This window comes from Aotus nancymaae, unplaced genomic scaffold (assembly GCF_030222135.1).
Source record: "Aotus nancymaae isolate 86718 unplaced genomic scaffold, 86718_ANA_hifiasm-v0.15.2.pri h1tg000072l, whole genome shotgun sequence".
In the NCBI taxonomy this organism is placed as follows: Eukaryota; Metazoa; Chordata; class Mammalia; order Primates; family Aotidae; genus Aotus; species Aotus nancymaae.
This window is the reverse complement of record NW_026988487.1, coordinates 2091457-2115448: the sequence shown is the minus strand read 5'-3', so window position 1 is coordinate 2115448 and position 23992 is coordinate 2091457. Positions and strand designations below refer to the sequence as shown.

General features: G+C 46.0%; 1 protein-coding gene across 3 annotated transcripts in view; it reads left to right on the top strand.

Annotated features, from left to right (window-relative positions):
• The window catches only part of TTLL6 (tubulin tyrosine ligase like 6), a 55176-nt gene that overhangs the window by 20180 nt on the left and 11004 nt on the right, over window positions 1–23992 (top strand). For 2 of the 3 annotated variants that reach the window (XM_064367431.1, XM_064367433.1), the window contains exons 7-13: window positions 1800–1943; window positions 2566–2651; window positions 6751–6976; window positions 8254–8429; window positions 10086–10274; window positions 11611–11782; window positions 13463–13741. In XM_064367431.1, coding sequence (XP_064223501.1) covers window positions 1800–1943; window positions 2566–2651; window positions 6751–6976; window positions 8254–8429; window positions 10086–10274; window positions 11611–11782; window positions 13463–13741 — 1272 coding nt within the window. Of the gene's footprint in view, window positions 1–1799; window positions 1944–2565; window positions 2652–4052; window positions 4186–6750; window positions 6977–8253; window positions 8430–10085; window positions 10275–11610; window positions 11783–13462; window positions 13742–23992 lie in introns of those variants that run through there. The other variant, XM_064367432.1, reaches the window with a different exon arrangement.

Sequence of the window (23992 nt, the reverse complement as noted above, 5' to 3'; positions counted from 1 at the left end):
TGTCTCAAAAAAAAAAAAAAAAAAAAAAAAAAATGCAACTATATGTAGCCCTGAATGGTGACAATGTGTCCATTCATCAAAATAATTTATTTTATTTTTATTTCTTTTTTGTTTATTTGTTTGTTTTGACTTAAGACACAGATTATTTTTATTTCTCTAGAGATAGGGTCTTGCTCTGTCATTCTGGCTAGAGTGCAGTGGCACAATCATAGCTCATTGCAACTTGAAATTCTTGAGTTCACGCAATCCTCCCACCTCAGCCTCCTGAGTAGAGCTAGGATTACAGGCATACATTACCACATCTGGCTAATTTGTAACTTTTATTTTTTTGAGACAGAGCCTTACTCTGTTGCCCAGGCTGGAGTGCAGTGGTACAATCTTGGTTCACTGCAACCTCCGCCTCCCAGGTTCAAGTGATTCTCCTGCCTTAGTCTCCCAAGTAGCTGGGATTACAGGCAGCCACCAGCACACCCAGCTAATTTTTTTTTTTTAGTAGAGACAGGGTTTCACCATGTTGACCAAGCTGGTCTCAATCTCCTGACCTCAAGTGATCTGCCTGCCTTGGCCTCCCAAAGTGCTGGGATTACAGGTGTGAATCATGGTGTCCAGACTAATTTTTAATTTAAAAATTTTATTTAATTTTTAATTTTTATTTTATATTTATATTTTTAAGATGGGGTTTCACCGTATTGGTCAGGCTGGTCTCAAACTCCTGACCTTAGATGACCCACCTGCCTTGGCCTCCCAAAGTGCTGGGATTACAGGTGTGAGCCACCGTGCCTGGCCAAAAAGAATTTCTTTGTAGAGATAGGGTCTCTATGTTGCCGAGGCTGGTCTTAAACTCCTAGGCTCAAGAGATCCTCCTGACTCAGCCTCACAAAGTGCTGAGATTCCCAGTGTGAACCACTGTGCCTGGCCTATCAAATACACGTATATTTTTGACACAGGGTCTTGCTCTCTCACCCAGGCTGGAGTGCAGTGGTGTGATCAGGGCTCACTGCAGCCTCAACCTCCCAGGCTCAAGCAGTCCTTCCACCTCAGCCTCCTGAGTAGCTACGACTACAGGCATGCACCACTATACTTGGATAATGTTTTTTGAATTTTAGTAGAGACAAGGTCTCATTATGTTGCAGTCCTCCTGCCTTGGCCTCCCAAAGTGTTGGGATTACAGACATGAACCACTGCACCTGGCCCATCAGCGGACTTTTTTTTTTTTTGAGATGGAGTTTCATTCTTTCATCCAGGCTGGAGTGAAATGGCGCCATCTCAGCTCATTGCAACCTCCGCCCCATGGGGTTCAAGCGAGTCTCCTATTTCAGCCTCCTGAGTAGCTGAGATTATAGGTACTCACCACCATGCCTGGCTAATTTTGTATTTTTAGTAGAGACAGAGTTTTGCCATGTTGGCCAGGCTGGTCTCGAACTCCTGACCTCAGATGATCCACCCACCTCAGCCTCCCAAAGTGCTAGGATTACAGGCATGAGCCACTGCACCTGGCCTCAGAGAAGTTTTTAATGTCACTTTGTTTGGTTGCCAAGATGCCTCTTAGAGGTGGTTACTTGTGTCACTTGACAGGTCAAGAAACCAAGGCACCGTGTGGTTTAGTGACCTCCACAGGGTCACATGTTGGGACACAGAGCCCACGTCTCCTTGTTCCCCTGCCTGACCCTGGCCAAGCCTGCCCTCCACAACACTAGGCGATGTTGAAGCCAACTCCATGGAAACAAGGCAGGAGCTAGTGATTTTCAAGTGTAAATTTCTCCTCTGATGCATGTCTGACTTCTGTTCTCTCCTTCCAGCCCTTTATCATTGATGGGTTTAAGTTTGACCTACGGATTTATGTACTGGTGACATCCTGTGACCCTCTCAGGATTTTTGTGTACAATGAAGGACTGGTCCGCTTTGCAACGACCTCATACTCCAGCCCTTGCACAGACAACCTGGTGAACTAAGGGGACACCCTACCTCACCCTCCTCACCCTACCCCCATAGCATGATTTAAAAAAAATTTCTAGTTAAATCCACATTCTCAAGACATCGTGAGTGTCATTTGTTGAGCATTTGCTATGTGCCAGGTTTCACTTTGCACTCCCAGGAACCCTCACAGAGAGGGATTATTATCCCCATTTTACAGATGATGGGATTAAAACCCAGAGCATAAAGGACTTGTCCAAGGTTACATACCTAGGAAGAGGCGAATCTGGGGCTTGCGGCCAGGTCTGACCACAGGTCTGACTCCAAAGCCAGAACCACAGTTCAGGGGTCCTCAAAGAGAAAAGGTCATGGGTGAGCTACCCTGCCATCCCCCACTTTCCTGGACCCCCAGGACTTCTGAAGTTTTTCTCAGGCAGGGCACCATTCAATCTCAGGAAAAATCGGAGTTTCTTAGGCTGGAGGCAGCAGGACACCCCTTCTTACTTCCTCTATTTTGCCACACTAAATAAGCCCTAAAACTTCCCTTTCTTTCCATCCTTTTAAACCCCAGGGGCCTTGGGAGGGCACAGAGAGGAAGCAGGGGGCCTGCCCTTCCAAGCTGACCCCACCAATGTTTGTCTCTTTCCCCAGGATAATATCTGCATGCACCTGACTAATTATTCCATTAATAAACACAGTTCCAACTTCAGTCGAGATGCTCACTCTGGCAGCAAGAGGTAAGGAAGTGGCTTCAGTTTTCTTTCCTTTCCTTTCCCTCCGAGCTGCTTTCTGGGATTCTACCCAAACCCTGTCAGTCCCCATCAGTGTTTCCATCTTGGGTCACATGGTCTCAGAAAGTACTTCTTTGCTTCGCAACCCAGAACAGATTCCTTCATCTCTGCCCTCTTGGCTGTTAATCATTAAAAGAAGGCCCCATCGTAAATCCTGGGAGGCTGGGAGGAGGAGAGATAAACATGAACTGTTTCCCCAGCAGAATATATACACACACCAAAACATACCCTTATTATAGTTGGCCCTTCTGATATTTCCAAATCAACAGATTATTTATTGGTTGCTAGTCTGCCAGGTGAGAAGGACTTGCCAGGCAGTCAGTGGCTTCGCTTGTGTTCCCCGAGATGTTGCTCCACTAGAGATTCTCAAATGATGTGTCACAGTGCCCTGACATGTGGCTAGCTGGCTTGAAGTTTCCCCAGAAGGGGGGAAATTGAGAGCAGTTTATGAAAGTATCTTCACGAGAGGCTTTTCCATTCCTCTTATTGTCTAATCGGGTCTCATTTGAGTTTTAAGAAAACGGGGGACTGAGGAATGTGAACTTGACCAGGCAAAGGGGGAAGGGAAAAGGAGCAAGTATTTCTGAGGGCTTCATGTGTGTGTGGGCCTGTGCTCAGTGCTTTATGTGCATTTTTTATTGTTGAATTTTTCACAGCAACACTATGGCAAAAGCATTATTATCTACCCTCTGTTGGTGGAGAACTGTCAGTTAGGTGCCATCTCCATCTTACAGATGAGGAAACTAAGTCTCAGAGGTTGCATGAGTTGCCCCAGGTCCCACAGCTGTGACTGCTAGACGGGGTGGAGAAGCCAGGTCTGTTAGACCCCAGGGCTCACTCTCTTCCTACTGCACCAGGCTTCAAAGGACTGCTGAACAGGCAAGTGGGTTGCTTCAGACCATCAGAGAGGCATGTGACATTTCATGACCCCCTCAGTGGCAGCATTTCAAAAAGCACACAGAAAATCACTAAGTTAAACCCACTTGAAGGGGATGTGTGAGGCTGATCAGAGGCAGTCTCCACCTTTTTCGGAAGATGCCAGCCACCTGTGCTGCCTGAAGCTCTGCCACTTCCTCCTCTCCTCCCCACCTGGACTGTGGGCACCAGCTGAGCCTCTTGCATTGCTGCGTTCTGAGCGTCGGCACTCTGGGAGGCCTAGCTTGTAGTCCCAGCTCCGACACTTGCCAACCAAGCTTGGACAAGTTACTTCATCTCTCTGAGCCTGCATTTCTTGGTCTGGAGGATGAATGTGACGAGACTCCCTGCCCTGCCCTGCCACCTAACAGGGTCTCTGCGAGGCTCAAATGACTTGTGATGGCAACGCAGACAGTGTTCATGGTTACCGTCATTTTTCCTTAGTCTAAGGGCACAGAATGGAAGGGTTCTCATTTCCCTCATCCGATGAGAACTGACACCCCAACAGCAGGCTCTGAGCCCCCTTGGCTGTGATGGAGTGGTGTCTTGGGGTAGCCGAACTAAGGTGAGGGTGCAAAGTCTTCAAGTGTTGTTTTGCCTCTTTCACTTCCCGCTTCCTCTGTTCATCTCCGTCTCACCACACGGTGCTTCTCCATCCACTCTCTCCCGGAGCAGCCATCTGCCCCTGTGGCCTCTGCCTGCCCTTGCTGGGTTCATCCTCTTTCCCTTGGGCTCTGGGCCCATCTGTCCTCAGTTCCACCTGGACATCTTCAGCTCCGCATTTCCCAGTGTGTGTGGGTGTGTTCTCTCTCCTTGCCTCCACCCCAGCACTCCAAATTGGTCTTCCTGCCTAATTTCCCCATCTCTACCTTCTCATCTCCAGGGCTGGAGAGCTTGCACATTTCTTTTCCTAGTGATAATTTGCATACTTGAAACCACTTAATCCTCCTCACAACAGCACTATGAAGTCGGCATTATCATCATCCCTATTCTGCATATTAGGAAACTGAGGTGTGAAAAAGTTAAGTTACTTACGCTAGGTGGCACAGCTAGGAAGCTGGGATTGAAACCAGGGCAGCCTGGCCCCTAAGTTGGTGCCCTTACCGACTAAGCCATGCTGCCCATGTCATCCACTTCATGGGCAGGGCACTGCCTTTTGTTTTCTTGAGACGGAGGCTTACTCTTGACACCCAGGCTGGTGCAATGGCACGATCTCAGTTCACTGCAACTTCCAACTCCCGGGTCAAGCGAATCTCCTGCTTCAGCCTCCCGAGTAGCTGGAATTACAGGTGCCTGCCACCACGCCTGGCTAATCTTTGTATTTTTACAATACAGTCAACACTAGTCATTGCCCATGGCTGCTCTTTGCCCAGTGCACGTTTGTCTTGTGTCCCTAGTTGTACTTTGCTCCTTGAGCGTTACAATGGTGCTCTGGCCTTTGGGGTTCTTCCCATATTGCTGGGCAGAGTTCTTCTTTCCTCCTCTCCTTCCCTTTTTCTTTCTCCTTTCTTCTTCTTCCTCTCTATCTTTTGAAACAATCTGCTTCTCATACTGACTGTCTCATCTACCCCAAAGTTGGCAGTTGAGGTCAACTGCACTCCCTGTCAATACCCCACTGGGGGACAAACTCAGAAGGAGCAGTGCTGTGGTCACAGTGAAGACAGAAAACCTGAAAACCTGGCAGGACTCTGGGGCAGACACCAAGCCATTTTCATCTTTCAGTGTGCTCAGCACATGGCTGATATTAAATTGAATTGACTCACCACTGGGCATTATGAAATTACACAATAAAGTATATTCATTGTGATGAGCCCTGAGTCATCAAGAAAAGGTTATGTTATATGTTGTCAGGGAAGTGTATAATCTATTTCAGGAAAATTTATTTCCCAATTAGGCATATTAAATGCATTTATTCCACTTGAAAAAATTGGCTTAAAGTGATCTGGAAAATCCATGTATGTGTAACACTGTTCTCTGACAATGGCACGTGGAGGAGGTGGCCTCTATATTGAGTAGCCTTTGCTTATCTGTCTCTATATAAATACATCCTTGGTTGTTTCACATGTGTGTTGACTCCCTGAATGGTCCTGAGGCTTTCCATGACAAAAGTGATGGTTTCTAGTGTCTCCTTCTTGTATGAAGCTTTGCATGCACCAAAGGCCCTTATCAAATGCTCACTGTCTGGCTGACCTTGCTTCCTCCTTCTTGACCCATTGGACTGGGGTCTAGTTGGGCTTTTGGAACTGCCTGGATGAGCCATGTCTCTTGTCTTCTTCATTCTTTCTTCTTTTCACTCCCCTGCACCTCCTCCTTCCACAGTCCCACTTCCACTTTGGCTCTCTGTGCACGTGTGTAGATGTGAGGGGGCGAATGTCCGTCCCCACCATTGCCTCTTGGATCTGTGAGATCCGTCCTCTCTCTGTAATGCCCAGTTCAGAGCTGGCTGAGCACCCACTCAGGTATTTCCTCATGAACTGTTCCGCATGAGGCAGACATCTCTGAGTTCCCCTGTGATCAGGTGTCCAGCTGTGTCTGTTTGCCCATGACTGAGGGGTTTCCTGGAATTCAGGACTTTCAGTTCTAAAATTGGGACAGTCCAGTTTGCCTGGCACAGTTGGTAACCTTATCTGTGGACATGCCCTGGGATACCTTTTCCTCGTGGGCAGCCCTAAAACAAGATTTCTGTGTAGTTAGTGTCCCTAGAATCCCCTCAGCTGAGGTGGGACCCAGGTATCAGCGTTCTTAAAAGGCTCCCCACTTGCTTCTAATAAACACCAAAGGCTGAGGAATCATTGCTGCCAAAGTAAAACCATGGTGTCAGGGGGTTTTCTTTCTTCCTCTCTTCCCCTGCTGATAAATGTTTTCTGGGTCACAGTGAAAATGACCATGTCTTATGTGACTGCATCTGCAACCACCTTGGGGCTCTGGAGGCTTGGAGGGTGAGGCCCTGGGATTCCTGGGGGCCTTCTCTGGCACTGACACAGCCCAGGTGTCACCTTGGCTCCTAGGCATTCGTCCCCACTGTCTCTAGAGCCTTGTCTCCACCAGGAGTTCCTGGTTTCCAGCGTGCCATAGCCTCGGATGACCAGAGGCCAGCTGCACTGCCTCCTGGTCTGTGGTTTCCTTCCAGAAAGCTCTCCACCTTCAACGCATACATGGAGGACCACAGCTACAATGTGGAGCAGATATGGAGGGATATTGAGGACGTCATCATCAAGACCCTCATCTCGGCCCACCCCATCATCAGGCATAACTACCACACCTGCTTCCCCAACCACACACTGAACAGCGCCTGCTTTGAGATTCTGGGCTTCGACATTTTGCTGGATTGCAAACTCAAACCCTGGCTGCTGGAGGTAGGGAAGTTTGGGCGAGGGGCGAAAATGGACTCCTGTTCTTGGGGCCAGCCAACTTCAAGGATCTGCCCTCCCAGCTCACATGAATTGTTTCAACTTCCCCAGCCACTTCCTCCCATGATGCAGGCTGCCTGGGGCTTCTCTTGTAGCTGAGAAGTGGCCACCAGAGGGGGGTAGACAGCTGGGAATTAGAGCATTCCCTATGCCTTCTTGAGGTCCACTCAGACTTGGAAATGTTGATCTTAGACACAGAGTGATTCTAAAGACGCCTCGACCTTTTGTAACAGAGTTGTCTCCCAGAAAGGGAGTGTTCTTCATCAAAGCTGGGTTGGCAACGTTCAGTATCAGACGGGAGCAGTGCCCCACTCTTAGGGTCCTGGACTACTCGGTTCACACGCACCAGCAGAGAGTGGCCTGGGGCCTGCTGCCACAGAAATGTGGGGGCCATGCAGCGAGTTTCCTGCCTCCCCGAGACCCATGGGGCGGTGCGAGGAGGGGGAGAAGCTTTCCTGGTGGCTGCCTCTCTTCCTGATTGAATTGTCCCCAGGAACCCTTTCACATGGCCCTTCAGGGAGCATTGTGAAGAGCGAAGGGTGCTAGTGCCAGGTGCAGTGACACAGTCAGACTTTAGGGTGGAGAACCCGAGAAGACAGGTTAGGTTCCGCAGCTTTGCCCTTCTTCCAGTCCCAGCCCTTGTTTCCAGGTATGATGGGAAGAGGGATGTGCTTGTTTGCAGCTCTTACCCAAAGAGCAGAATGATCCACCAGGAGCAAGTCCTTCAGAAACTTCTAGAAATCTACAGATGTCACATGGTGCCTCCAAACAATACAGACTTTTCAGTGGGCAGGAATGAGTCCTCTCCCTCCTCCCACCTGTCTCCCCTCCACCCTGGCCGGGCTCCTGAATACCTTTCCTCTCTACCTCCTGCGTCTGAGCCTGTCCCTTTGAGCAGGACCCCTTCCATCCTGCTCTCTGGATGCCCAGTGCACATGAGAGAACACATGCGCCCCAGATGGAGTGAAACACACACGCCAAAGAGAGGGTAATCCTGATGCTCCCAAAGAAGAAAGGACCGAGATAAAAGCTGGTTTAACTAGAGGGAGTTCCACTTCCTCCTTTTTTCACTGTGGCTCCAGTCCAGATGCTCTCTCCCCTCCCTTCCTCTCATCTTGGTAGTCAGGACCCTGAGGTGGGCACCCTGGAGGAGGCATCTCGGCCTCACTCTCTGCCTTCACTCTGCATGGCCTTGTCCCCAGCTGCCAATCTTGCTCTCACAGGTCAACCACTCCCCAAGCTTCTCCACCGACTCTCGGCTGGATAAAGAAGTGAAAGACGGTCTGCTGTATGACACCTTGGTCCTGATCAACCTGGAAAACTGTGACAAGAAGAAAGTCTTGGAGGAGGAGAGACAACGAGGGCAGTTCCTGCAGCAGTGTTATTCTCGGGAGATGAGGTACAGTAGCACTCCCCAGCCATGGGCGCCGCTCTCTCTCTGACTCCCCCGCTCCCAATAAGAATGGTCTGTCCTGGTCCAAATTATGATTCGTCAGCCTACTGGTTATGTGGCCTTTCTGTCACTTCTCTAAGCCTCAGTCATCTTTCTGTGAAATGGAGCTATGATACATAAGGTTGTTGGGCGAATTAAATGAGATAATGCACATGAAAGGCTTAGCATAGTGCCTGGCACTGTAATGTATATTGAAGGCTATTAGAATCTCGCCTAGAGCTGGAGGGGGTCATTGAAACAAATGATAATCCCACTTGGAAAATGAGTTTGTATTGGCAGCAGTTTGAATAGTTTTACTCTGAATATTCCTTTGTTCCTAGAAATAGGAGATTAAGTTACAGCTATATAGCTGTGTTTAATGGACAGAAATTAACATTATGTGAAGCTTTAGGAATTACCAATATAAAAATAAAACCATTCGTTCATTTTTGCTATAAAGAAAGCTGTGTCTGTCCTTCTCCATGTTCCCGTTTTGCCAGGAGCTAATGTTCCTTGCTTCCTGTCGGCAGCACTTGCCTTGTAACTGGGGCTTCCATTCTGGAGAGTAATTCTAGTGTCAGGAGACTCTGAGCCTAGTCAAGGGGACCCTGTGTTGCTTTTCAGAGCCTGCTACAGCCCCCTGCACTCCTCATGAGCAGAGCTAGTCTAATCCTCGGGGGTTGAGCTTCTAGAACTGATGCCACAAATGGCATTTATGTTTGGATGGCACCATGTTTCTCAGGCACTTGCACTGTCTTCTCTGTAAGGAGTGGGCAGGTAGGTAGGGTGGGATGCTGTGTGGCCTTGTTCCGGAAGCCAAGGAAACCAAGACTCCAGAAGGGAAACTGACTTGCACAAGGTCCAAGTAAAACCCATTTTCCCCTCGGCCTAGTTCTGACTAGGCAGACTGGGAAGATCATTTACTGCTGATAAATGACAGCTCTGGACCCAGAGCCCAGTGGGTCTGCTGCCTAGGATTCCAGGATGCCTTCCGCCATGCACTGCCATCTCTAAACTCCTCGAGAAGGAGGCAGTGTCCTGTTGAGGAGCAGCTGTCAAGTTAAGGGCCTTCTCTGAATCAGTCTCCTCATTACTTGGCCCTGGATATTTCTGTGGCTCTGGATTTCCCTGCTATAAAAGGGGGCTTATCATTTCTCCCTACTTGACCCCCACTTCCCTGGGGGGCTGTGAGGAAGAATGAGATCATTGCAGCTCGTAAAGTGTCATCAAGCTTATTCAGGAAGCCCTCAAATTCAGCAAAAGTACAAGCTGCCACTCTCTAGGGGAGGGTAATCAGGGCAGGGAATGGGAAGGTGGAGACAGTCTGCCTAGTCAGAACTAAGCCGAGGGGAAAACGGGTTTTACTTGGAACAGGACAGAATTTGGTGAGCTTTCAGAAAGACTGTGCTCACCAGCTCTTAGTGTATTATGACGCTGGCTGTCCCAGGAGGGCTAGATTCTCCTTTCAGGGAAACAGTCCTGCATTTATTAGCAAATCCTGATTGACTGCCATTACATACAAGGCTTCCATCTGGCCCTAGATGACCTCCAGCTTGGGCATGTCCCTTCCAGGCTTTGTCCCAAGAAAACTTAACAGCAGTGCCATGTTCTGCTTCCCAACAGGATTGAGGAAGCCAAGGGTTTCCGGGCCGTGCAGTTAAAGAAAGCTGAAATGCATGAGAAGGATAAATGTGGAGGGTTCCGGCTGATTTATCCCAGTCTGAATTCAGAGAAGTATGAGAAATTTTTCCAGGACAACAACTCCCTCTTCCAGAATACTGTTGCTTCCAGGGCTCGGGAGGCGTGTGCCCGGTAGGAAGGCTTCCGGGATGAGGTCGGTGGGGGGTTCTGGGGCTTGTGTGTGATCTGTTGGCTGAGTGGCCTGGAATGGCAGGGAGAGTCCCCAGCCATGAAAGTTGCCAGAGGAGCCAGGCGCCGTGGTTCGTGCCTGTAGTTCCAGCACTTTAGAAGGCCAAGGCAGGTGGATGGCATGAGCCCAGGAGTTCAAGACCAGCCTGGGCAATATGGTGAAACCCCTTCTCTACAAAATAACAAAAAGGAAAATTAGCCAGACATGGTTGCATGTGCCTATACTCCCAGCTACTCTGGAGGCTGAGGCAGGAGAATCACCTGAGCCTGGGGCGGGGCAAGCTGCAGTGAGCTGCGATTGCACCACTGCACTCCAGCCTGGGCGTCAGAGTCAGACCTTGTCTCAAAGAAAAGCAAAAAAAGAAAGTTGCCAGATGAACATCTGCCCTGGTCTCACAAGGAATTGGAAGATTCCCTATGTGAAGTGGAGAGGAGTAGCTGTTTCTTTTCTCTTTTTTTTTAAATGTCTTTTTAAAAATTTTTTGTAGAGACGGGGTTTCACCATGTTGGCCAGGATGGTCTCATTCTCTTGACCTCGTGATCCGCCTGCCTCAGCCTCCCAAAGTGCTGGGATTACAGGCGTGAGCCACCGCACCTGGCCTCGGGGTAGCTGTTTCTAGAAACTCACTCCCGAGGATGGCCACCCCTCAAAGCTGCCTCATGGATTCACACAGGCATAAACTCCAGGAGCTGGGGGCACTCATCCACTGAGTCCAGTCCTCTCCTACCAGCTCATTTTATGGAGAGAGAGGTCAGAGCAGAGAAGGGATCACAGAGAAAGTTGATGACAGAAGAGGGACCAGAACTCCCCTGTGTCCTGACTCATGAGACTGAGTGATTTCTGCTATATGATATCACTTTTTGTCCACTCTCAGGATCCATTGGCCAGAGAGGCCCAGCACATGACATGGCCCAATATGGGAGCCTCTGGCTTTAGCTTCCTACCCACACCCTCTCCCCAGCACCTACCATGGATGGCGACTGGCCTGCTGGGAAGTGGGGAACAGATAGCAGTGTGGTGGACTAGGGTATAGCCCCCTTACTGCACATCTCTCCTTGGATGCATTCCCACGTGGGGGATGGTGTGGGCGGTGGAATGATGCTTTCCTCCACACCCTGCTCCTTGACCTTCAGTCACTTGTGCAGACTAGATATGTTGGAGGAGGGCACGTGGAACTCGCTACCTCTTCGCCAAGTCATGTCCATCCCCCCAAGGAGAATGCCTGCCTGCGTGGTGCATCCCTAACCCCCATGACACTCACTTCTTCTTCATGGGCAGGCAACTGATCCAGGAGCTGAGACTAAAAGGGGAGAAAAAGCCCTTCCAAGTGACGAAGAAGGTAGAGCTGCAGGGGGAGTCGGCTGGCGAGCAAGTGAGAAAGAAGGGCATGAGGGGCTGGCAACAGAAACAACAGCAGAAAGACAAGTCCGCGACCCGAGCCTCCAAACAAGTAAACCCGGATGTGGGGGGAGCACATGTAGCCAGCACCCTTTCCTGCCTGGGGCCGGTCCATAGAGGGGTGCTGAGGAGGCCACTGCTCAGGGACCAGACTCACTGAAGGGCTATGCAGAGGGCTGGGCAACAGCAGGGCAGGGTGGGGAGCCCTGAAGGCACACAGGACCCGGCATCTTTTGGAGGATCCCTCCATCCAGGCAGCAGAGGACTCTCACTGGTCTGTCTTTCTCGCCTCCTCCAGTAGGAGTAAGAGCAGCCAGGCCATGCTGGGAGGCTGAGTACGAGCCTCATTTACGGAGCGGATGTCAGAACTGCATGTACTCATGGTCCTCAACTGCAGCTTGGGTTGGAACGCTCCTTCCATCAGGCCAGGGCACAGTCGAGAGAGCAGGCCCCTGGGAAGAGCTTCTGGGAGTAGGACTCTCAAAATATTACATGGGGTGTCGATCCTGGCTGGGTCCTTCCTCCTCTGTGCAAAGTGTGGACCAGTCCTGGCTGTGGATCAGCTGTCCAGTTGGCCTGTGGTCTGTCTTTGCCTTCTCTGCTTAGCATTCTCTTCTAGCTCAGTGGGAAGATTCAGCTGATTTTTCAGTCCATCTCCTTTATCTCAAAGACTCACCTGGATTAGAGCAAGGGTTTCTGTTTTGTATTCTTTAACTTTGTTAGGGTCACAGACCCTTTCAGAATCTGATAAAAAGCCATGGAATCTCTTGCCATAAAGTATACTATGCAGTTTTTTCTTTCTTTCTTTCTTTTTTTTTTTTAGTGGATGTCTTTTCTGTTGACACAATGCAGTTTTTAGTTTTTTAAATTTTTTAAATTTTTTTTTTTTTTTTTGAGACGGAGTTTCGCTCTTGTTGCCCAGGCTGGAGTACAATGGCGCGATCTCGGCTCACTGCAACCTCCACCTCCTGGGTTCAGGCAATTCTCCTGCCTCAGCCTCCTGAGTAGCTGGGATTACAGGCACGCGCCACCATGCCCAGCTAATTTTTTTTTTGTATTAGTAGAGACGGGGTTTCACCATGTTGACCATGATGGTCTCGATCTCTTGACCTCGTGATCCACCCGCCTTGGCCTCCCAAAGTGCTGGGATTACAGGTTTGAGCCACCACGCCCGGCCAATTTTTTAAATTTTTTTTTATTTTATTTTTTTATTTTTTTTTTTTGAGACAGAGTTTCGCTCATGTTACCCAGGCTGGAGTGCAATGGTGTGATCTTGGCTCACCGCAACCTCCGCCTCCTGGGTTCAGGCAATTCTCCTGCCTCAGCCTCCTGAGTAGCTGGGATTACAGGCATGCGCCACCATGCCCAGCTAATTTTTTGTATTTTTAGTAGAGACGGGGTTTCACCATATTGACCAGGATGGTCTCGATCTCTTGACCTCGTGATCCACCCGCCTCGGCCTCCCAAAGTGCTGGGATTACAGGCATGAGCCACCGCGTCCGGCCACAATGCAGTTTTTAAACTGCAATTTCAAGTGGCTCAAAGACCCCATGAAGCTATCCATAAGCCCTCTAAGGGTCTAAGAATTCCAGGTTGAGAGCCCCACATTAGAGAGACTTTAATATCGACTGCTTTCCTCATCGCCTTTGCACCTACCCCTGGGTGCAGATGAATCTGGAAGTGGCTAGAGCTGGGTTCCCATGGGCTGTGTGTTTCATTTCCTCCTCCCCAGGACATCCAACCGTTGACATTAGTGTCCTGTGTACCTGACTTGCTCTTGAGTGTCAGAGACGAAAGGAAAAATGAAACAGACAGCAGCCTCAACCAGGAGGCCCCCACGAAGGAGGCCAGCTCCATTTCCCCCAAGCCTACGTCTGCAAGACCCTTCAGTTCTGTATCCGACCTGAGGAATCTCAATTTCAGCAGCTCTGGGCTGGAGCCCAGTAAACCCAACTTCAGAATTAAGGAGGCCAAGTCTGCCTCTGCAGTGAACGTATTCGCTGGCACTGCGGTAAGTAGTGAGCTGAGCTCTGGGAGGGAGTGGTGGGAGTCTTGCTTGCTGGTCCTTTCTCTACTCTCAACTTGCTGTGACCCTTTGAGAAAGCCACTGAGCCTCCCTGGGCCTTGGTGTCTCCCCTGGACAAGCCCACGCTGTGGAATGGCATAGCTGCTGGGAAGATGGGCCTGGACTGGCATTTAGGAAGGCGCTCTTGTGCGTCCCCTCTTTGGAGGCAGGTTTTCCCCTGGAGTGGGTTCCTAGAGCTACTGTGGCAAATTGCTTCCAACTGGGTGGCTTAAAATAACACCGTTTATTCTCTCACAGTCCTTGAGGCTGGAAGTCTGAAACCACGGTGCTGGCAGGACCTTGCTCTACCTCAGGGCTCTCAAGGGAGGCTCTTCCTTGCTTTTTTTTTTTTTTTAGAGACAGGGTTCACCATATTGGTCAGGTTGTTCTCAAACTCAGAACCTCAGGTGATCCACCCACCTTGGCCTCCCAGAGTGCTGGGATTACAGGCATGAGCCACCAGGCCCGGCCCTTTTTTGTTGATTCTTTAGGATTTTCATCATATGTCATTTTCAAATAAAGTCAGTTTTACTTCTTTCCAATCATCAGGCTCTTTATTTTTCTTGCTTTATTGCAGTAGCTAGAACTTCTAGTGCAATGTTGAACAGGACTGGAGACAGCAAACGTCTTTGTCTTGTTTCCAATCTTATCAGGGTAACATTCAATCTTTTACTATTAAGTATGATATTAACTGTCAGGTATTTGTAGATGCCCTTTATCAGATTGAAAAAGGTTACTTCTATTCCTAGTTTGCTGAGAGTTTTTAAAAATAGTGGATGGATGTTTAACCTTGTCAAGAGCTTCTTTGGCATGAAGTAATATAATCATATGGATTTTTTTTCTTTAGACTGCTAATATGGTGGATCGTATTGATTGAATTTTGAATATTGTATCTACCTTGTAATCCCAGGACAAACCTCACTTGGTCATGGTATATATTTTTTAATACATTGCTGAATTTAATCTGCTAAAATTTTATGTCTAAGTTCATAAAAGGTATTGGTTTATAGTTTTTTCCCTTCTACTTTCTTTGTATATCTTTGATATCAGGGTAATTCTGGCCCCATAAAGTGAGTTGGGAAGTATTCCCTTCTCTTTTGTTTTCTTCAAGAGATTATGTTTGTGTCATTTTTTGTTTTCTTTGCTGGGTTTTTTGTTTTTTTGATGGAGTCTCACTCTGTTGCCCACGCTAGAGTACAGTGGTGCAATCTAGGCTCACTGCAACCCTTGCCTCCTGGGTTCAATTATTTCTCCTGCCCCAGCCTCCCAAGTAGCTGGGATTACAGATGTCCACTACCACACCTGGCTAATTTTTGTATTTTTAGTAGAGATGGGGTTTCACCACGTTGGCCAGGCTGGTCTCGAACTCCTGACCTCAAGTGATCCACCCGCCTCAGCCTTCCAAAGTGCTGGGATTACAGGTGTGAGCCACAGTGCCTGGTGATTTGTCATTATTTCTTATCTAAATATTTGGATAGAATTCTCCAGAGGAACTATCTGGGCCTAGCAATTTCTTTTTTAGAGTATTTTAAATGAAAAGTTCAATTTTTAAAAAGCAGATATAAGACTATCGAAATTTCCTATTTTATTTTGAGTGAGTTTTGACAGTTTATGGTTTTTGAGGTATTGGTTCATTTCATCTAAGGTGGCTTTATACATGAAGAGTTATTTATAAAAGTCCCTATTTTCATTTTAATGTCTGGGATTATAGGCATGAGCCACCAAACCTGGGCAGAAGCTTTTTTTTTTTTTTTAAAGGAAAATAATGTGTCTTTTGCTATTGCTGGGTGGTAGGATCAATTAGATTCATTTGGTTGATGGTGTTGTTCAGTTATCCTATATCCTTGTTAATTTTTTTGTGTCCCAGTACTATTAATTGCTGAGAGAGAAATGTTGAATCTCTATTATTGTGAATGTATCTATTTCTCCTTTCACTTCTGGGAGTTTTTTCTTCATTTTTGAAGGTTTGTCATTAGGTGCATACACATTTAGGATTGTTGTGTCTTGATCAATTGATCCGTTTAATCATTATGTGATGTCTCATTTCTTTGTTCGGGGGTCTACTTTGTCTGATAGTCATAGAGCCACTCCAATTTTCTTTCGATTAGTGTTTGCAAGGTAGATTTTTTTTTTTCCACTGGCGATCTCTCTCTTAGTATAGTTCTCAAAGTTCTTGATATGCTGTTTAGGGTCAGAGCCACAGATGGGCAGCTCAGGGGCAAGCCCAGGAGTTCATAAACCACTTTATTGGGTTACTTTCCCAATTTCCTTTCTCTCCACAATCTCTCTGGTACTTTCTGGTTCCCTGGGCCTCCTTCTTTCCATCCTCTGGCCTGAAAGCTGGGACTTTAGTTGCCCTGTTCTGTGGCACACTTCCTGTGACTATACCCACCTCCAGGACCAAGTGACAAAATGTCTCAGAGGGAAAAAAGCATTAGGGGTGACTCCACCCTCTTGGGACCACTGCTTCTCCACTTAGAGAAAAGGTTCTCCTCCCTCAGAGTGTTAAGTTTCTCTGGCCCCTGCTGTGAATTCTCTTGCTGCCACTGCTACTATCTATTAAGAATTTCTTGGAGATGGGGGCTCAAGAGAGTAGAGAAAAGAAAAGAAGATAAAAGGTCTCTGAAAATTGGATGTCCCCTTTCTCACTCTTTGAGCCAAAACTATAGGGCTTCTCCTGGAGCTCTCCGTGCCTACCCCTAGGTACTCACTTCTGGGTTTTGGGTTACCTTTAGTCCAGTCTTGGGGATGCTGGGGAGAAATGGTAAATTCATTCTGCTGATTTGCCAGGACTTTCGATTATCACCTTCATCCATAATCTGCCTGCTACTGTCTACTTTTCAGAATTCTTAAATAGCTACCCTATGCGTGCATTCTGTGCAGATTTTATGGGTGTGGCCAGTGGGAGAGACAAGATGGAGAATGCTTAAGCCATTTTACTCAGAATCAGGACCAAACTCTGTTCCTTCTCATCTCTTTACATTTTTCTATTGTCCTTTTTTGTTTTGTTTTCATTTTGAGACAAGGTCTCACTCTGTTGCCCAGTCTGGGGTACAGTATTGCGATCATAGCTCACTGCAGCCTCAAACTCCTGGACTCAAGCAGTCCTCCCACCTCAGCCTCCTGAGTAGGTGGGGTGACAGGAGATGGAGCCTACAGGCACATGCCACTGTACCCAGCTAATTTTTAAAAAAAAATTTTTTGGGCCGGGCGCGGTGGCTCACGCCTGTAATCCCAGCACTTTGGGAGGCCGAGGCGGGTGGATCACGAGGTCAAGAGATCGAGACCATTCTGGTCAACATGGTGAAACCCCGTCTCTACTAATACAAAAAATTAGCTGGGCATGGTGGCGCGTGCCTGTAATCCCAGCTACTCAGGAGGCTGAGGCAGGAGAATTGCCTGAACCCAGGAGGCAGAGGTTGCGGTGAGCCGAGATCGCGCCATTGCACTCCAGCCTGGGTAACAAGAGCGAAACTCCGTCTCAAAAAAAAAAAAAAAAAAAAAATTTTTTTTGTAGAGACAGGGTTTTGCTGTGTTGCCCAGGCTGGTCTGAAACTCCTGGCCTCAAGCTATCCTCCTTCTCTGCTTTCCAAAGTACTGGAATTACGGGCATGAGCCACTGCACCTGGCCTTGTTGTCCTTTTGATATCTGCAGCATCTTTAGTGATAGCCAATCTGATGGTTGATAAAAGTAATTTGTGCTTCCTGTTTCTTTATCTTGATCTGTCTTACTATAGGTTTATCAGTTTTTTTTTCTTTTCTTTTTTATTTTGAGACTCTGGCTCTGTGGCTCAGGCTGTGCTGTAGTGGCACAATCTTAGCTCATGGCAGCCTCCACCTCCTGGGCTCAAGTGAGCCCCCCTCCCAAGCCTCCTGAGTAGCTGGAACTACAGGTGTGTACCACCACACCTGGCTGATTTTTTTTTTTTTTTTTAATAGAGACAAGGATCTCATCATGTTGCCCAGGCTTGTCAAACTCCTCAGCTCAAGCAATCCACCTGCCTCAGCCTCCCAAAGTATTAGGATTATAGCATTAGCCACCATGCCCAGCCAATTTTTTTCTTTTTTTTTTTAAAGACAGGGTTTCACCATGTTGGCCAGGCTGGTTTTGAACTCATGACCTCAGGTGATCCACCCGCCTCGGCCTCCCAAAGTGCTGAGATTACAGGCATGAGCCACCATGCCTGGCCCAATTTTTTTCTTTTATTAAAAAAATTTTGGCTGGGTGCAGTGGCTCACATGTGTAATCCCAGCACTTTGGGAGGCTGAGGTGGGTGGATCACTTGAGATCAGGAGTTCAAGACCAGCCTCTGGGCATCATGGTAAACCCTGTCTCTATGAAAAATGCAAAAATCAGCTGGGTATGGCGGCGGCGTGTGCCTGTAATTCCAGCTACTCGGGAGGCCGAGGCATGAGAATCATTTGAACACTGGAGGAGGAGATTGCAGTAAACTGAGATCTTACCATTACACTCCGGCCTAGGAGACAGAGTAAGACTCCATCTCAAAGAAAAAAAAATTTTTTTTTTAGACCTCAGGTCTTGCTATGTTGTTCAGGCTGATCGTGAATTCCTGGGCTTAAGCAATCCTCCTGCCTCAGCCTCTCTGATAGCTGGAACGACAGGCACACACTACACTTGGCTGTTTTCTATTTCATTGATTTCCACTATTACCTGTATTATTCCTTCTTTCTGATAACCGTAGTTTAATTTGATCACCATTTTCTAGCTTCTTGAAGTGGAAATTTAGATTATTTTCAGGCTTTCTTCCTTTCTAATACACATTTAGCACTATAAATTTCCCTGTAAACCCTAATTTGTTTGCATACCACACATTTTTATATGTTGCATACTTATTATTACTTGATTTGAAATACTTTCTTTCTTTCTTTCTTTTTTTTTTTTGAGATGGAGTTTCGCTCTTGTTACCCAGGCTGGAGTGCAATGGCGCGATCTCGGCTCACCGCAACCTCTGCCTCCTGGGTTCAGGCAATTCTCCTGCCTCAGCTTCCTGAGTAGCTGGGATTACAGGCACGCGCCACCATGCCCAGCTAATTTTTTTTATTTTTAGTAGAGACGGGGTTTCACCATGTTGACCAGAATGGTCTCCATCTCTTGACCTCGTGATCCACCCACCTCGGCCTCCCAAAGTGCTGGGATTACAGGCATGAGCCACCGCGCCTGGCTTGAAATACTTTCTAATTTCCCTTATGATTTAAATTTTGATCCATGGGTTATCTAGAAGTATATTGTTTAATTTTTACATTTTTGAGGATTTTCTAGATATCTTATTGTGATCACTTCTTGGCCTTTTGGCTAAGACCAAATGTACATATCTTATTGTCTTTAGTTTCTAATTGAACTCCTTTGTGAGTAGTGTACATACTTTGTAAAATTTCAGTCTTTTAAAATTTATCAGGCCAGGTGAGATAGCAGATGCCCGTGGTCCTAGCTATGTGGGAGGCTGAGGTGGAAGGAGCAAGTGAGCCCAGAAAGCTGAGCTGCAGTGACCTGTGGTTATGTCGCTGCACTCCAGCCTGGGCAATAGAGAAAGCCCCTGTCTCTATAAAACTAAATACAAATAAAGTAAAATAAAATAAAATAAAAATTTATCAAGACTTGTTTTATGGCCTAGCAAATGACTTATCTTGGTAAATGTTCCATGTGCACTTGAAAATGATGTATATTCTGCAATTGTTGGGTATTTAAAGGGCGTCTCTTAAGACAGATGTAACAGGGTCTTGCTTTCTTATCCAGTGTGACAACCTCTGCCCTTTTATTGGAGTGTTTACTCCATTGCCATTTACTTATTTATTTTTGTTGAGACACTGTCTCGCTCTGTCTTCAGTGTGGAATTCAGGGCACCATCATGGCTCACTGCAGCCTCAAACTCCTAGATTCAAACAGTTCTTCCACATTAGTCTCCTGAGTAGCTGGAACTACAGGCGTGTGTCACCACAACTGGCTAATTTTTTGTTTTCTTGTAGATTAGATCTGGTTTTATTGCCCAGGCTGGTCTCTAACTCCTGGGCTCAAGCAGTCTTCCCACCTAGGCCTCCCAAAGTGCTAGGATTACAAGTGTGAGCCACTGCACCTGGCTTAATTTCCATTTAATAGTTCTATTAATACAATTAATTGGGTTTAGAGCTGTCATGCTAATTGTTTTCTATTCATCTCTTCTGCTTTTGCTTTTTATCCTGCATTCTCCCTTTTCTGCCTGCTTTTGGGTTAATTAAAAATTGAGCATTTGTTAGTCTCAATTCCTCTATTGCTTTATTTATTTATTTATTTTACTTTAGGTGCATACTATATCTGGCATTTCTCCCCATGTTATCCCTCCCCACCCCCCATTGTCTCTCCCCTACCCCCTCCAGCTGTCCCCTGTGTGTGATGCTCATCTCCCTGAGTCCACGTGTTCTCGTTCAACACCCATCTATGAGTGAGAACATACGGTACTTGGCTTTCTGTTCTTGTGTCAGTTTGCTGAGAATGATGGTTTCCAGATTCATCCAAGTCCCTACAAAGGACACGAACTCATCGTTTTTTATGGCTGCGTAGTATTCCATGGTGTATATGTACCACGTTTTCTTTGCCCAGTCTATCATTGATGGGCATTTGGGTTGGTTCCAGGTCTTCGCTATTGTACACAGGGCTGCAATGAACATACGTAGAATGATTTATAGTTCTTTGGGTATATACCCAATAGTGGGATGGCTGGGTCAAATGGAAGTTCTATTTCTAGATCCTTGAGAAATCGCCACACTGTCTTCCACAATGGTTGAACTAATTTACACTCCCACCAACTGTGTAAGAGTGTTCCTATTTCTCCACATCCTCTCCAGCATCTGTTGTCTTCCGATTTTTTAATGATCATCATTCTAACTGGCATAAGATGATATCTCAGTGTGGTTTTGATTTGCATTTCTCTAATGACCAGTGATGATGAGCATTTTTTCATATGTTTGTTGGCCTCATATATGTCCTCTTTTGAAAAGTGTCTGTTCATATACTTCACCCACTTTTGAATGGGGTTGTTTGTTTTTTTCTTGTATATCTGTTTTAGTTCTTTGTAGATTCTGGATATTAGCCCTTTGTCAGATGGGTAGATTGAAAAATTTTTTCCCATTCTGTCCTCTATTGCTTTTTTAGTTATAACTTTTTACTTTTTTTAGTGATCTAAGGATATGCATCTTCAGCTTATCAGAATGTATTTAGAGTTAATGTTGTACTTAATTTTAAGTATAGGAAACTTACTCCCTCTTTTGTGCTAACATACATATAAATCCTATAATACAGTGCTATGCATTTTGCTTTTAAATAGTATTTAAAATTTTTAAATTTTTTTTTAGAGATAGAATCTCACTCTATTGCCCAGGCTGGAGTGCAGTGGAGCAGTCATAGCTCACTGCAGCCTAGAACTCTTGGGCTCAAGTGGTCCTCCTACCTCAGCCTCCTGAGCAGCTTAGCTGGGATGACTGTACCACTGTGCCCAGCTAATTAAAAAAAAATTATAGAGACAGGGTCTTGTTATGTTGCCCAGGCTGGTCTTAAACTCCTAGGTGTGAGCAGTCCTCCTACTTTGGCCTCCCTAAGTGCTGATTACAGGTCTGAGCCACTGTGCCTGGACTAATCATAGTATTTTAAAAATTTAAGAGAAGGATATCTATACGTCTATATAGATATAAATAGATATGTTACATATGTATGTAAGCGTGTGTGTGTATATATATATATGTTGTTTTTAATCTGAAAATATCTCTGTTATATTTATTGTAGTGTACATCTATCTGTTGGTAATAAATTTTCTATTTTTGTTTATCTGAAAATGTCTTTATTTAGCCTTAATTTTGAAGAATATTTTTAGTGAACCTAGAATTCTGGGTTGACTTCTTTTTCCTTCAGCAGTTTATTTATTTATTTATTTATTGAGCCAGAGTTCACTCTTGTTGCTCAGGCTGGAGTGCAATGGCATGATCTTGGCTCACTGCAACCTCCGCCTCTTGAGTTCAAGGAATTCTCCTGCCTCAGCCTCCCAAGTAGCTGGCATTACAGGTGTGCACCACCACACCTGGCTAAGTTTTGTATTTTTGGTAGAGACGGAGTTTCACCATGTTGGTCAGGCTGGTCTTGAAATCGTGAATTCAAGTGATCTGCCTGCCTCGGCCTCCCGAAGTGCTGGGATTACAGGCATGAGCCACTGTGCCTAGCTCTTCAGCACTTTAAAGATGTTGTTCATTATCTTCTGGTCTTTTTTTAAATAAGAAGTCAACTATATTCATAACATTGTTCCCTATATATATAATATGTCATTTTTCTCTGATCGCCTTTTCTTTGGGTTTCAGCAATTTGGCAATGATGTGTCTGGGTATGGTTTTATTTGTAAAAGGCAAAAGATTTATACGATCTAAAGAGAAACCGGAGTATGATTTTATTTGTATTTATCTTACTTAGGGTTCTTGATCTTGTTGTTTTTATGTTGACAGCTTTCACCAAATTTGAGAAATTTATTGCCATTATTCAAAATCTTTTGCGGCCTTATTTCGTTTCTCTTATCTTCTGGACCTTCAATAACATATATGTTAAGTCACAGAATATTGTCTCAGGGACTTCTTAGGTTCTACTTATTTTTCTTTAATCTTGTTTCTTTTTTGTTTTCAGATTGAATAATTTTTATTGCTCTATATTCAAACTTGCTGACTCTTTTGTCTGCCATTAAGCCCATCCAGTGAATTTTTTATTTCAATTATTATACCTTTAAGCCCTATGGAAATACTACTCAGTTCTTTTTATTTATTTTTTTGCGACAGTGTCTCACTCTATCACCCAGGCTGGAGTGCAGTGGCACAATTAAAGCTTACTGAGCCTCAACCTTCTGGGCTCAGGCAATCCTCTTGCTTCAGCCTCCCAAGTAGCTGGGACACCTGTGCATGACACCATGCTTGGCTAATCTTTGTAGTTTTTGTAGAGATGAGGCTTCACCACATTGCACAGGCTGGTGTTCTTTTTTATAGTTGCTATTTTTCTGCTTAGATTCCCAACTTTTGAATTTTTCATGCATATATTTTTTAAATTATTTGGCCATATTTATAATGCTTGCTAAAGTCCTTGTCTGCTAATAAAGCAACATTTGGGTCATCTCAAGTATTTTATTTCTTTATGTTTATTTATTTATTCTTTTAATTTTTTAAGCAATGGGGTCTTGCTATGTTGCAGGCTGGTCTGGAACTCCTGGCCTCAAGTAATTCACCTGCCTTGGCCTCTCAAAGTGCTGGGATTATAGGTGTGAGTCACTGTGCCCAGCTGGTCTTAGAGTATTAACTACTTTTTGTTCTCTTGAGTGTGGATTATTATTATTATTATTATTTTTCATATCCAGTGGGGTGTTTTGTCTTGTTTTGTTTTGAGATGGAGTCTCGCTTTGTTGCCCAGGCTGGAGTGCAGTGGCGCAATCTCAGCTATTGCAACCTCTGCCTCTTGAGTTCAAGTGCTTCTCCTGCTTCAGCCTCCTGAGTAGCTGGGATTACAGGCATGCGCCACCATGTCTGGCTAATTTTTGTATTTTTTTTAGTAGAGATGTGTTTTCACCATGTTGGTCAGGCTGGTCTTGAACTCCTGACCTAAGGTGATCCACCCGCCTCGGCCTCCCAAAGTGCTGGGATTACAGGCGTGAACCACTGCACCCAGCCAGCTAATTTTTAAACAGTTATTTGAGAGATGAAGCTCTTGCTGTGTTGCTTAGGCTGGTCTCAAACTCCTGGCCTCAAGGGATCCTTCCACCTCTGCCTCTCAGATAGTTGGGATTACAGGCATGAACCACCTTGCCCAGCCTAAAAAGTGATTTTTATTTGAGCAATCCCTTAACTTCAAATTCTAAATCTACTGTGGTGAGCAGAAATTGAAACATTATTAGTTATTTCAGCTTCCAGTGCTATTTTTTTATTGGGTCCCCTGAGATCCTTTCCTCCCTGTTCCATACCCCTCTGCATGTGTAGTTTATTTGTGATGCCAAACTGCACATGAAAGGATTTCACACTTTCACAATTTACGCTCTGTCTCTCTGGCTTCTCTGACTGCTTCAAACTTTACCTCTAGCCAGTAAGGCTGTGGCTTTCTGCTGCCCATGCCTTGTGGATTGTGGGTGTCCTTGGACAAAAAGCTGCAATGCTACAGATCTCATCAATGCAGTTTCTTTTTCTTTT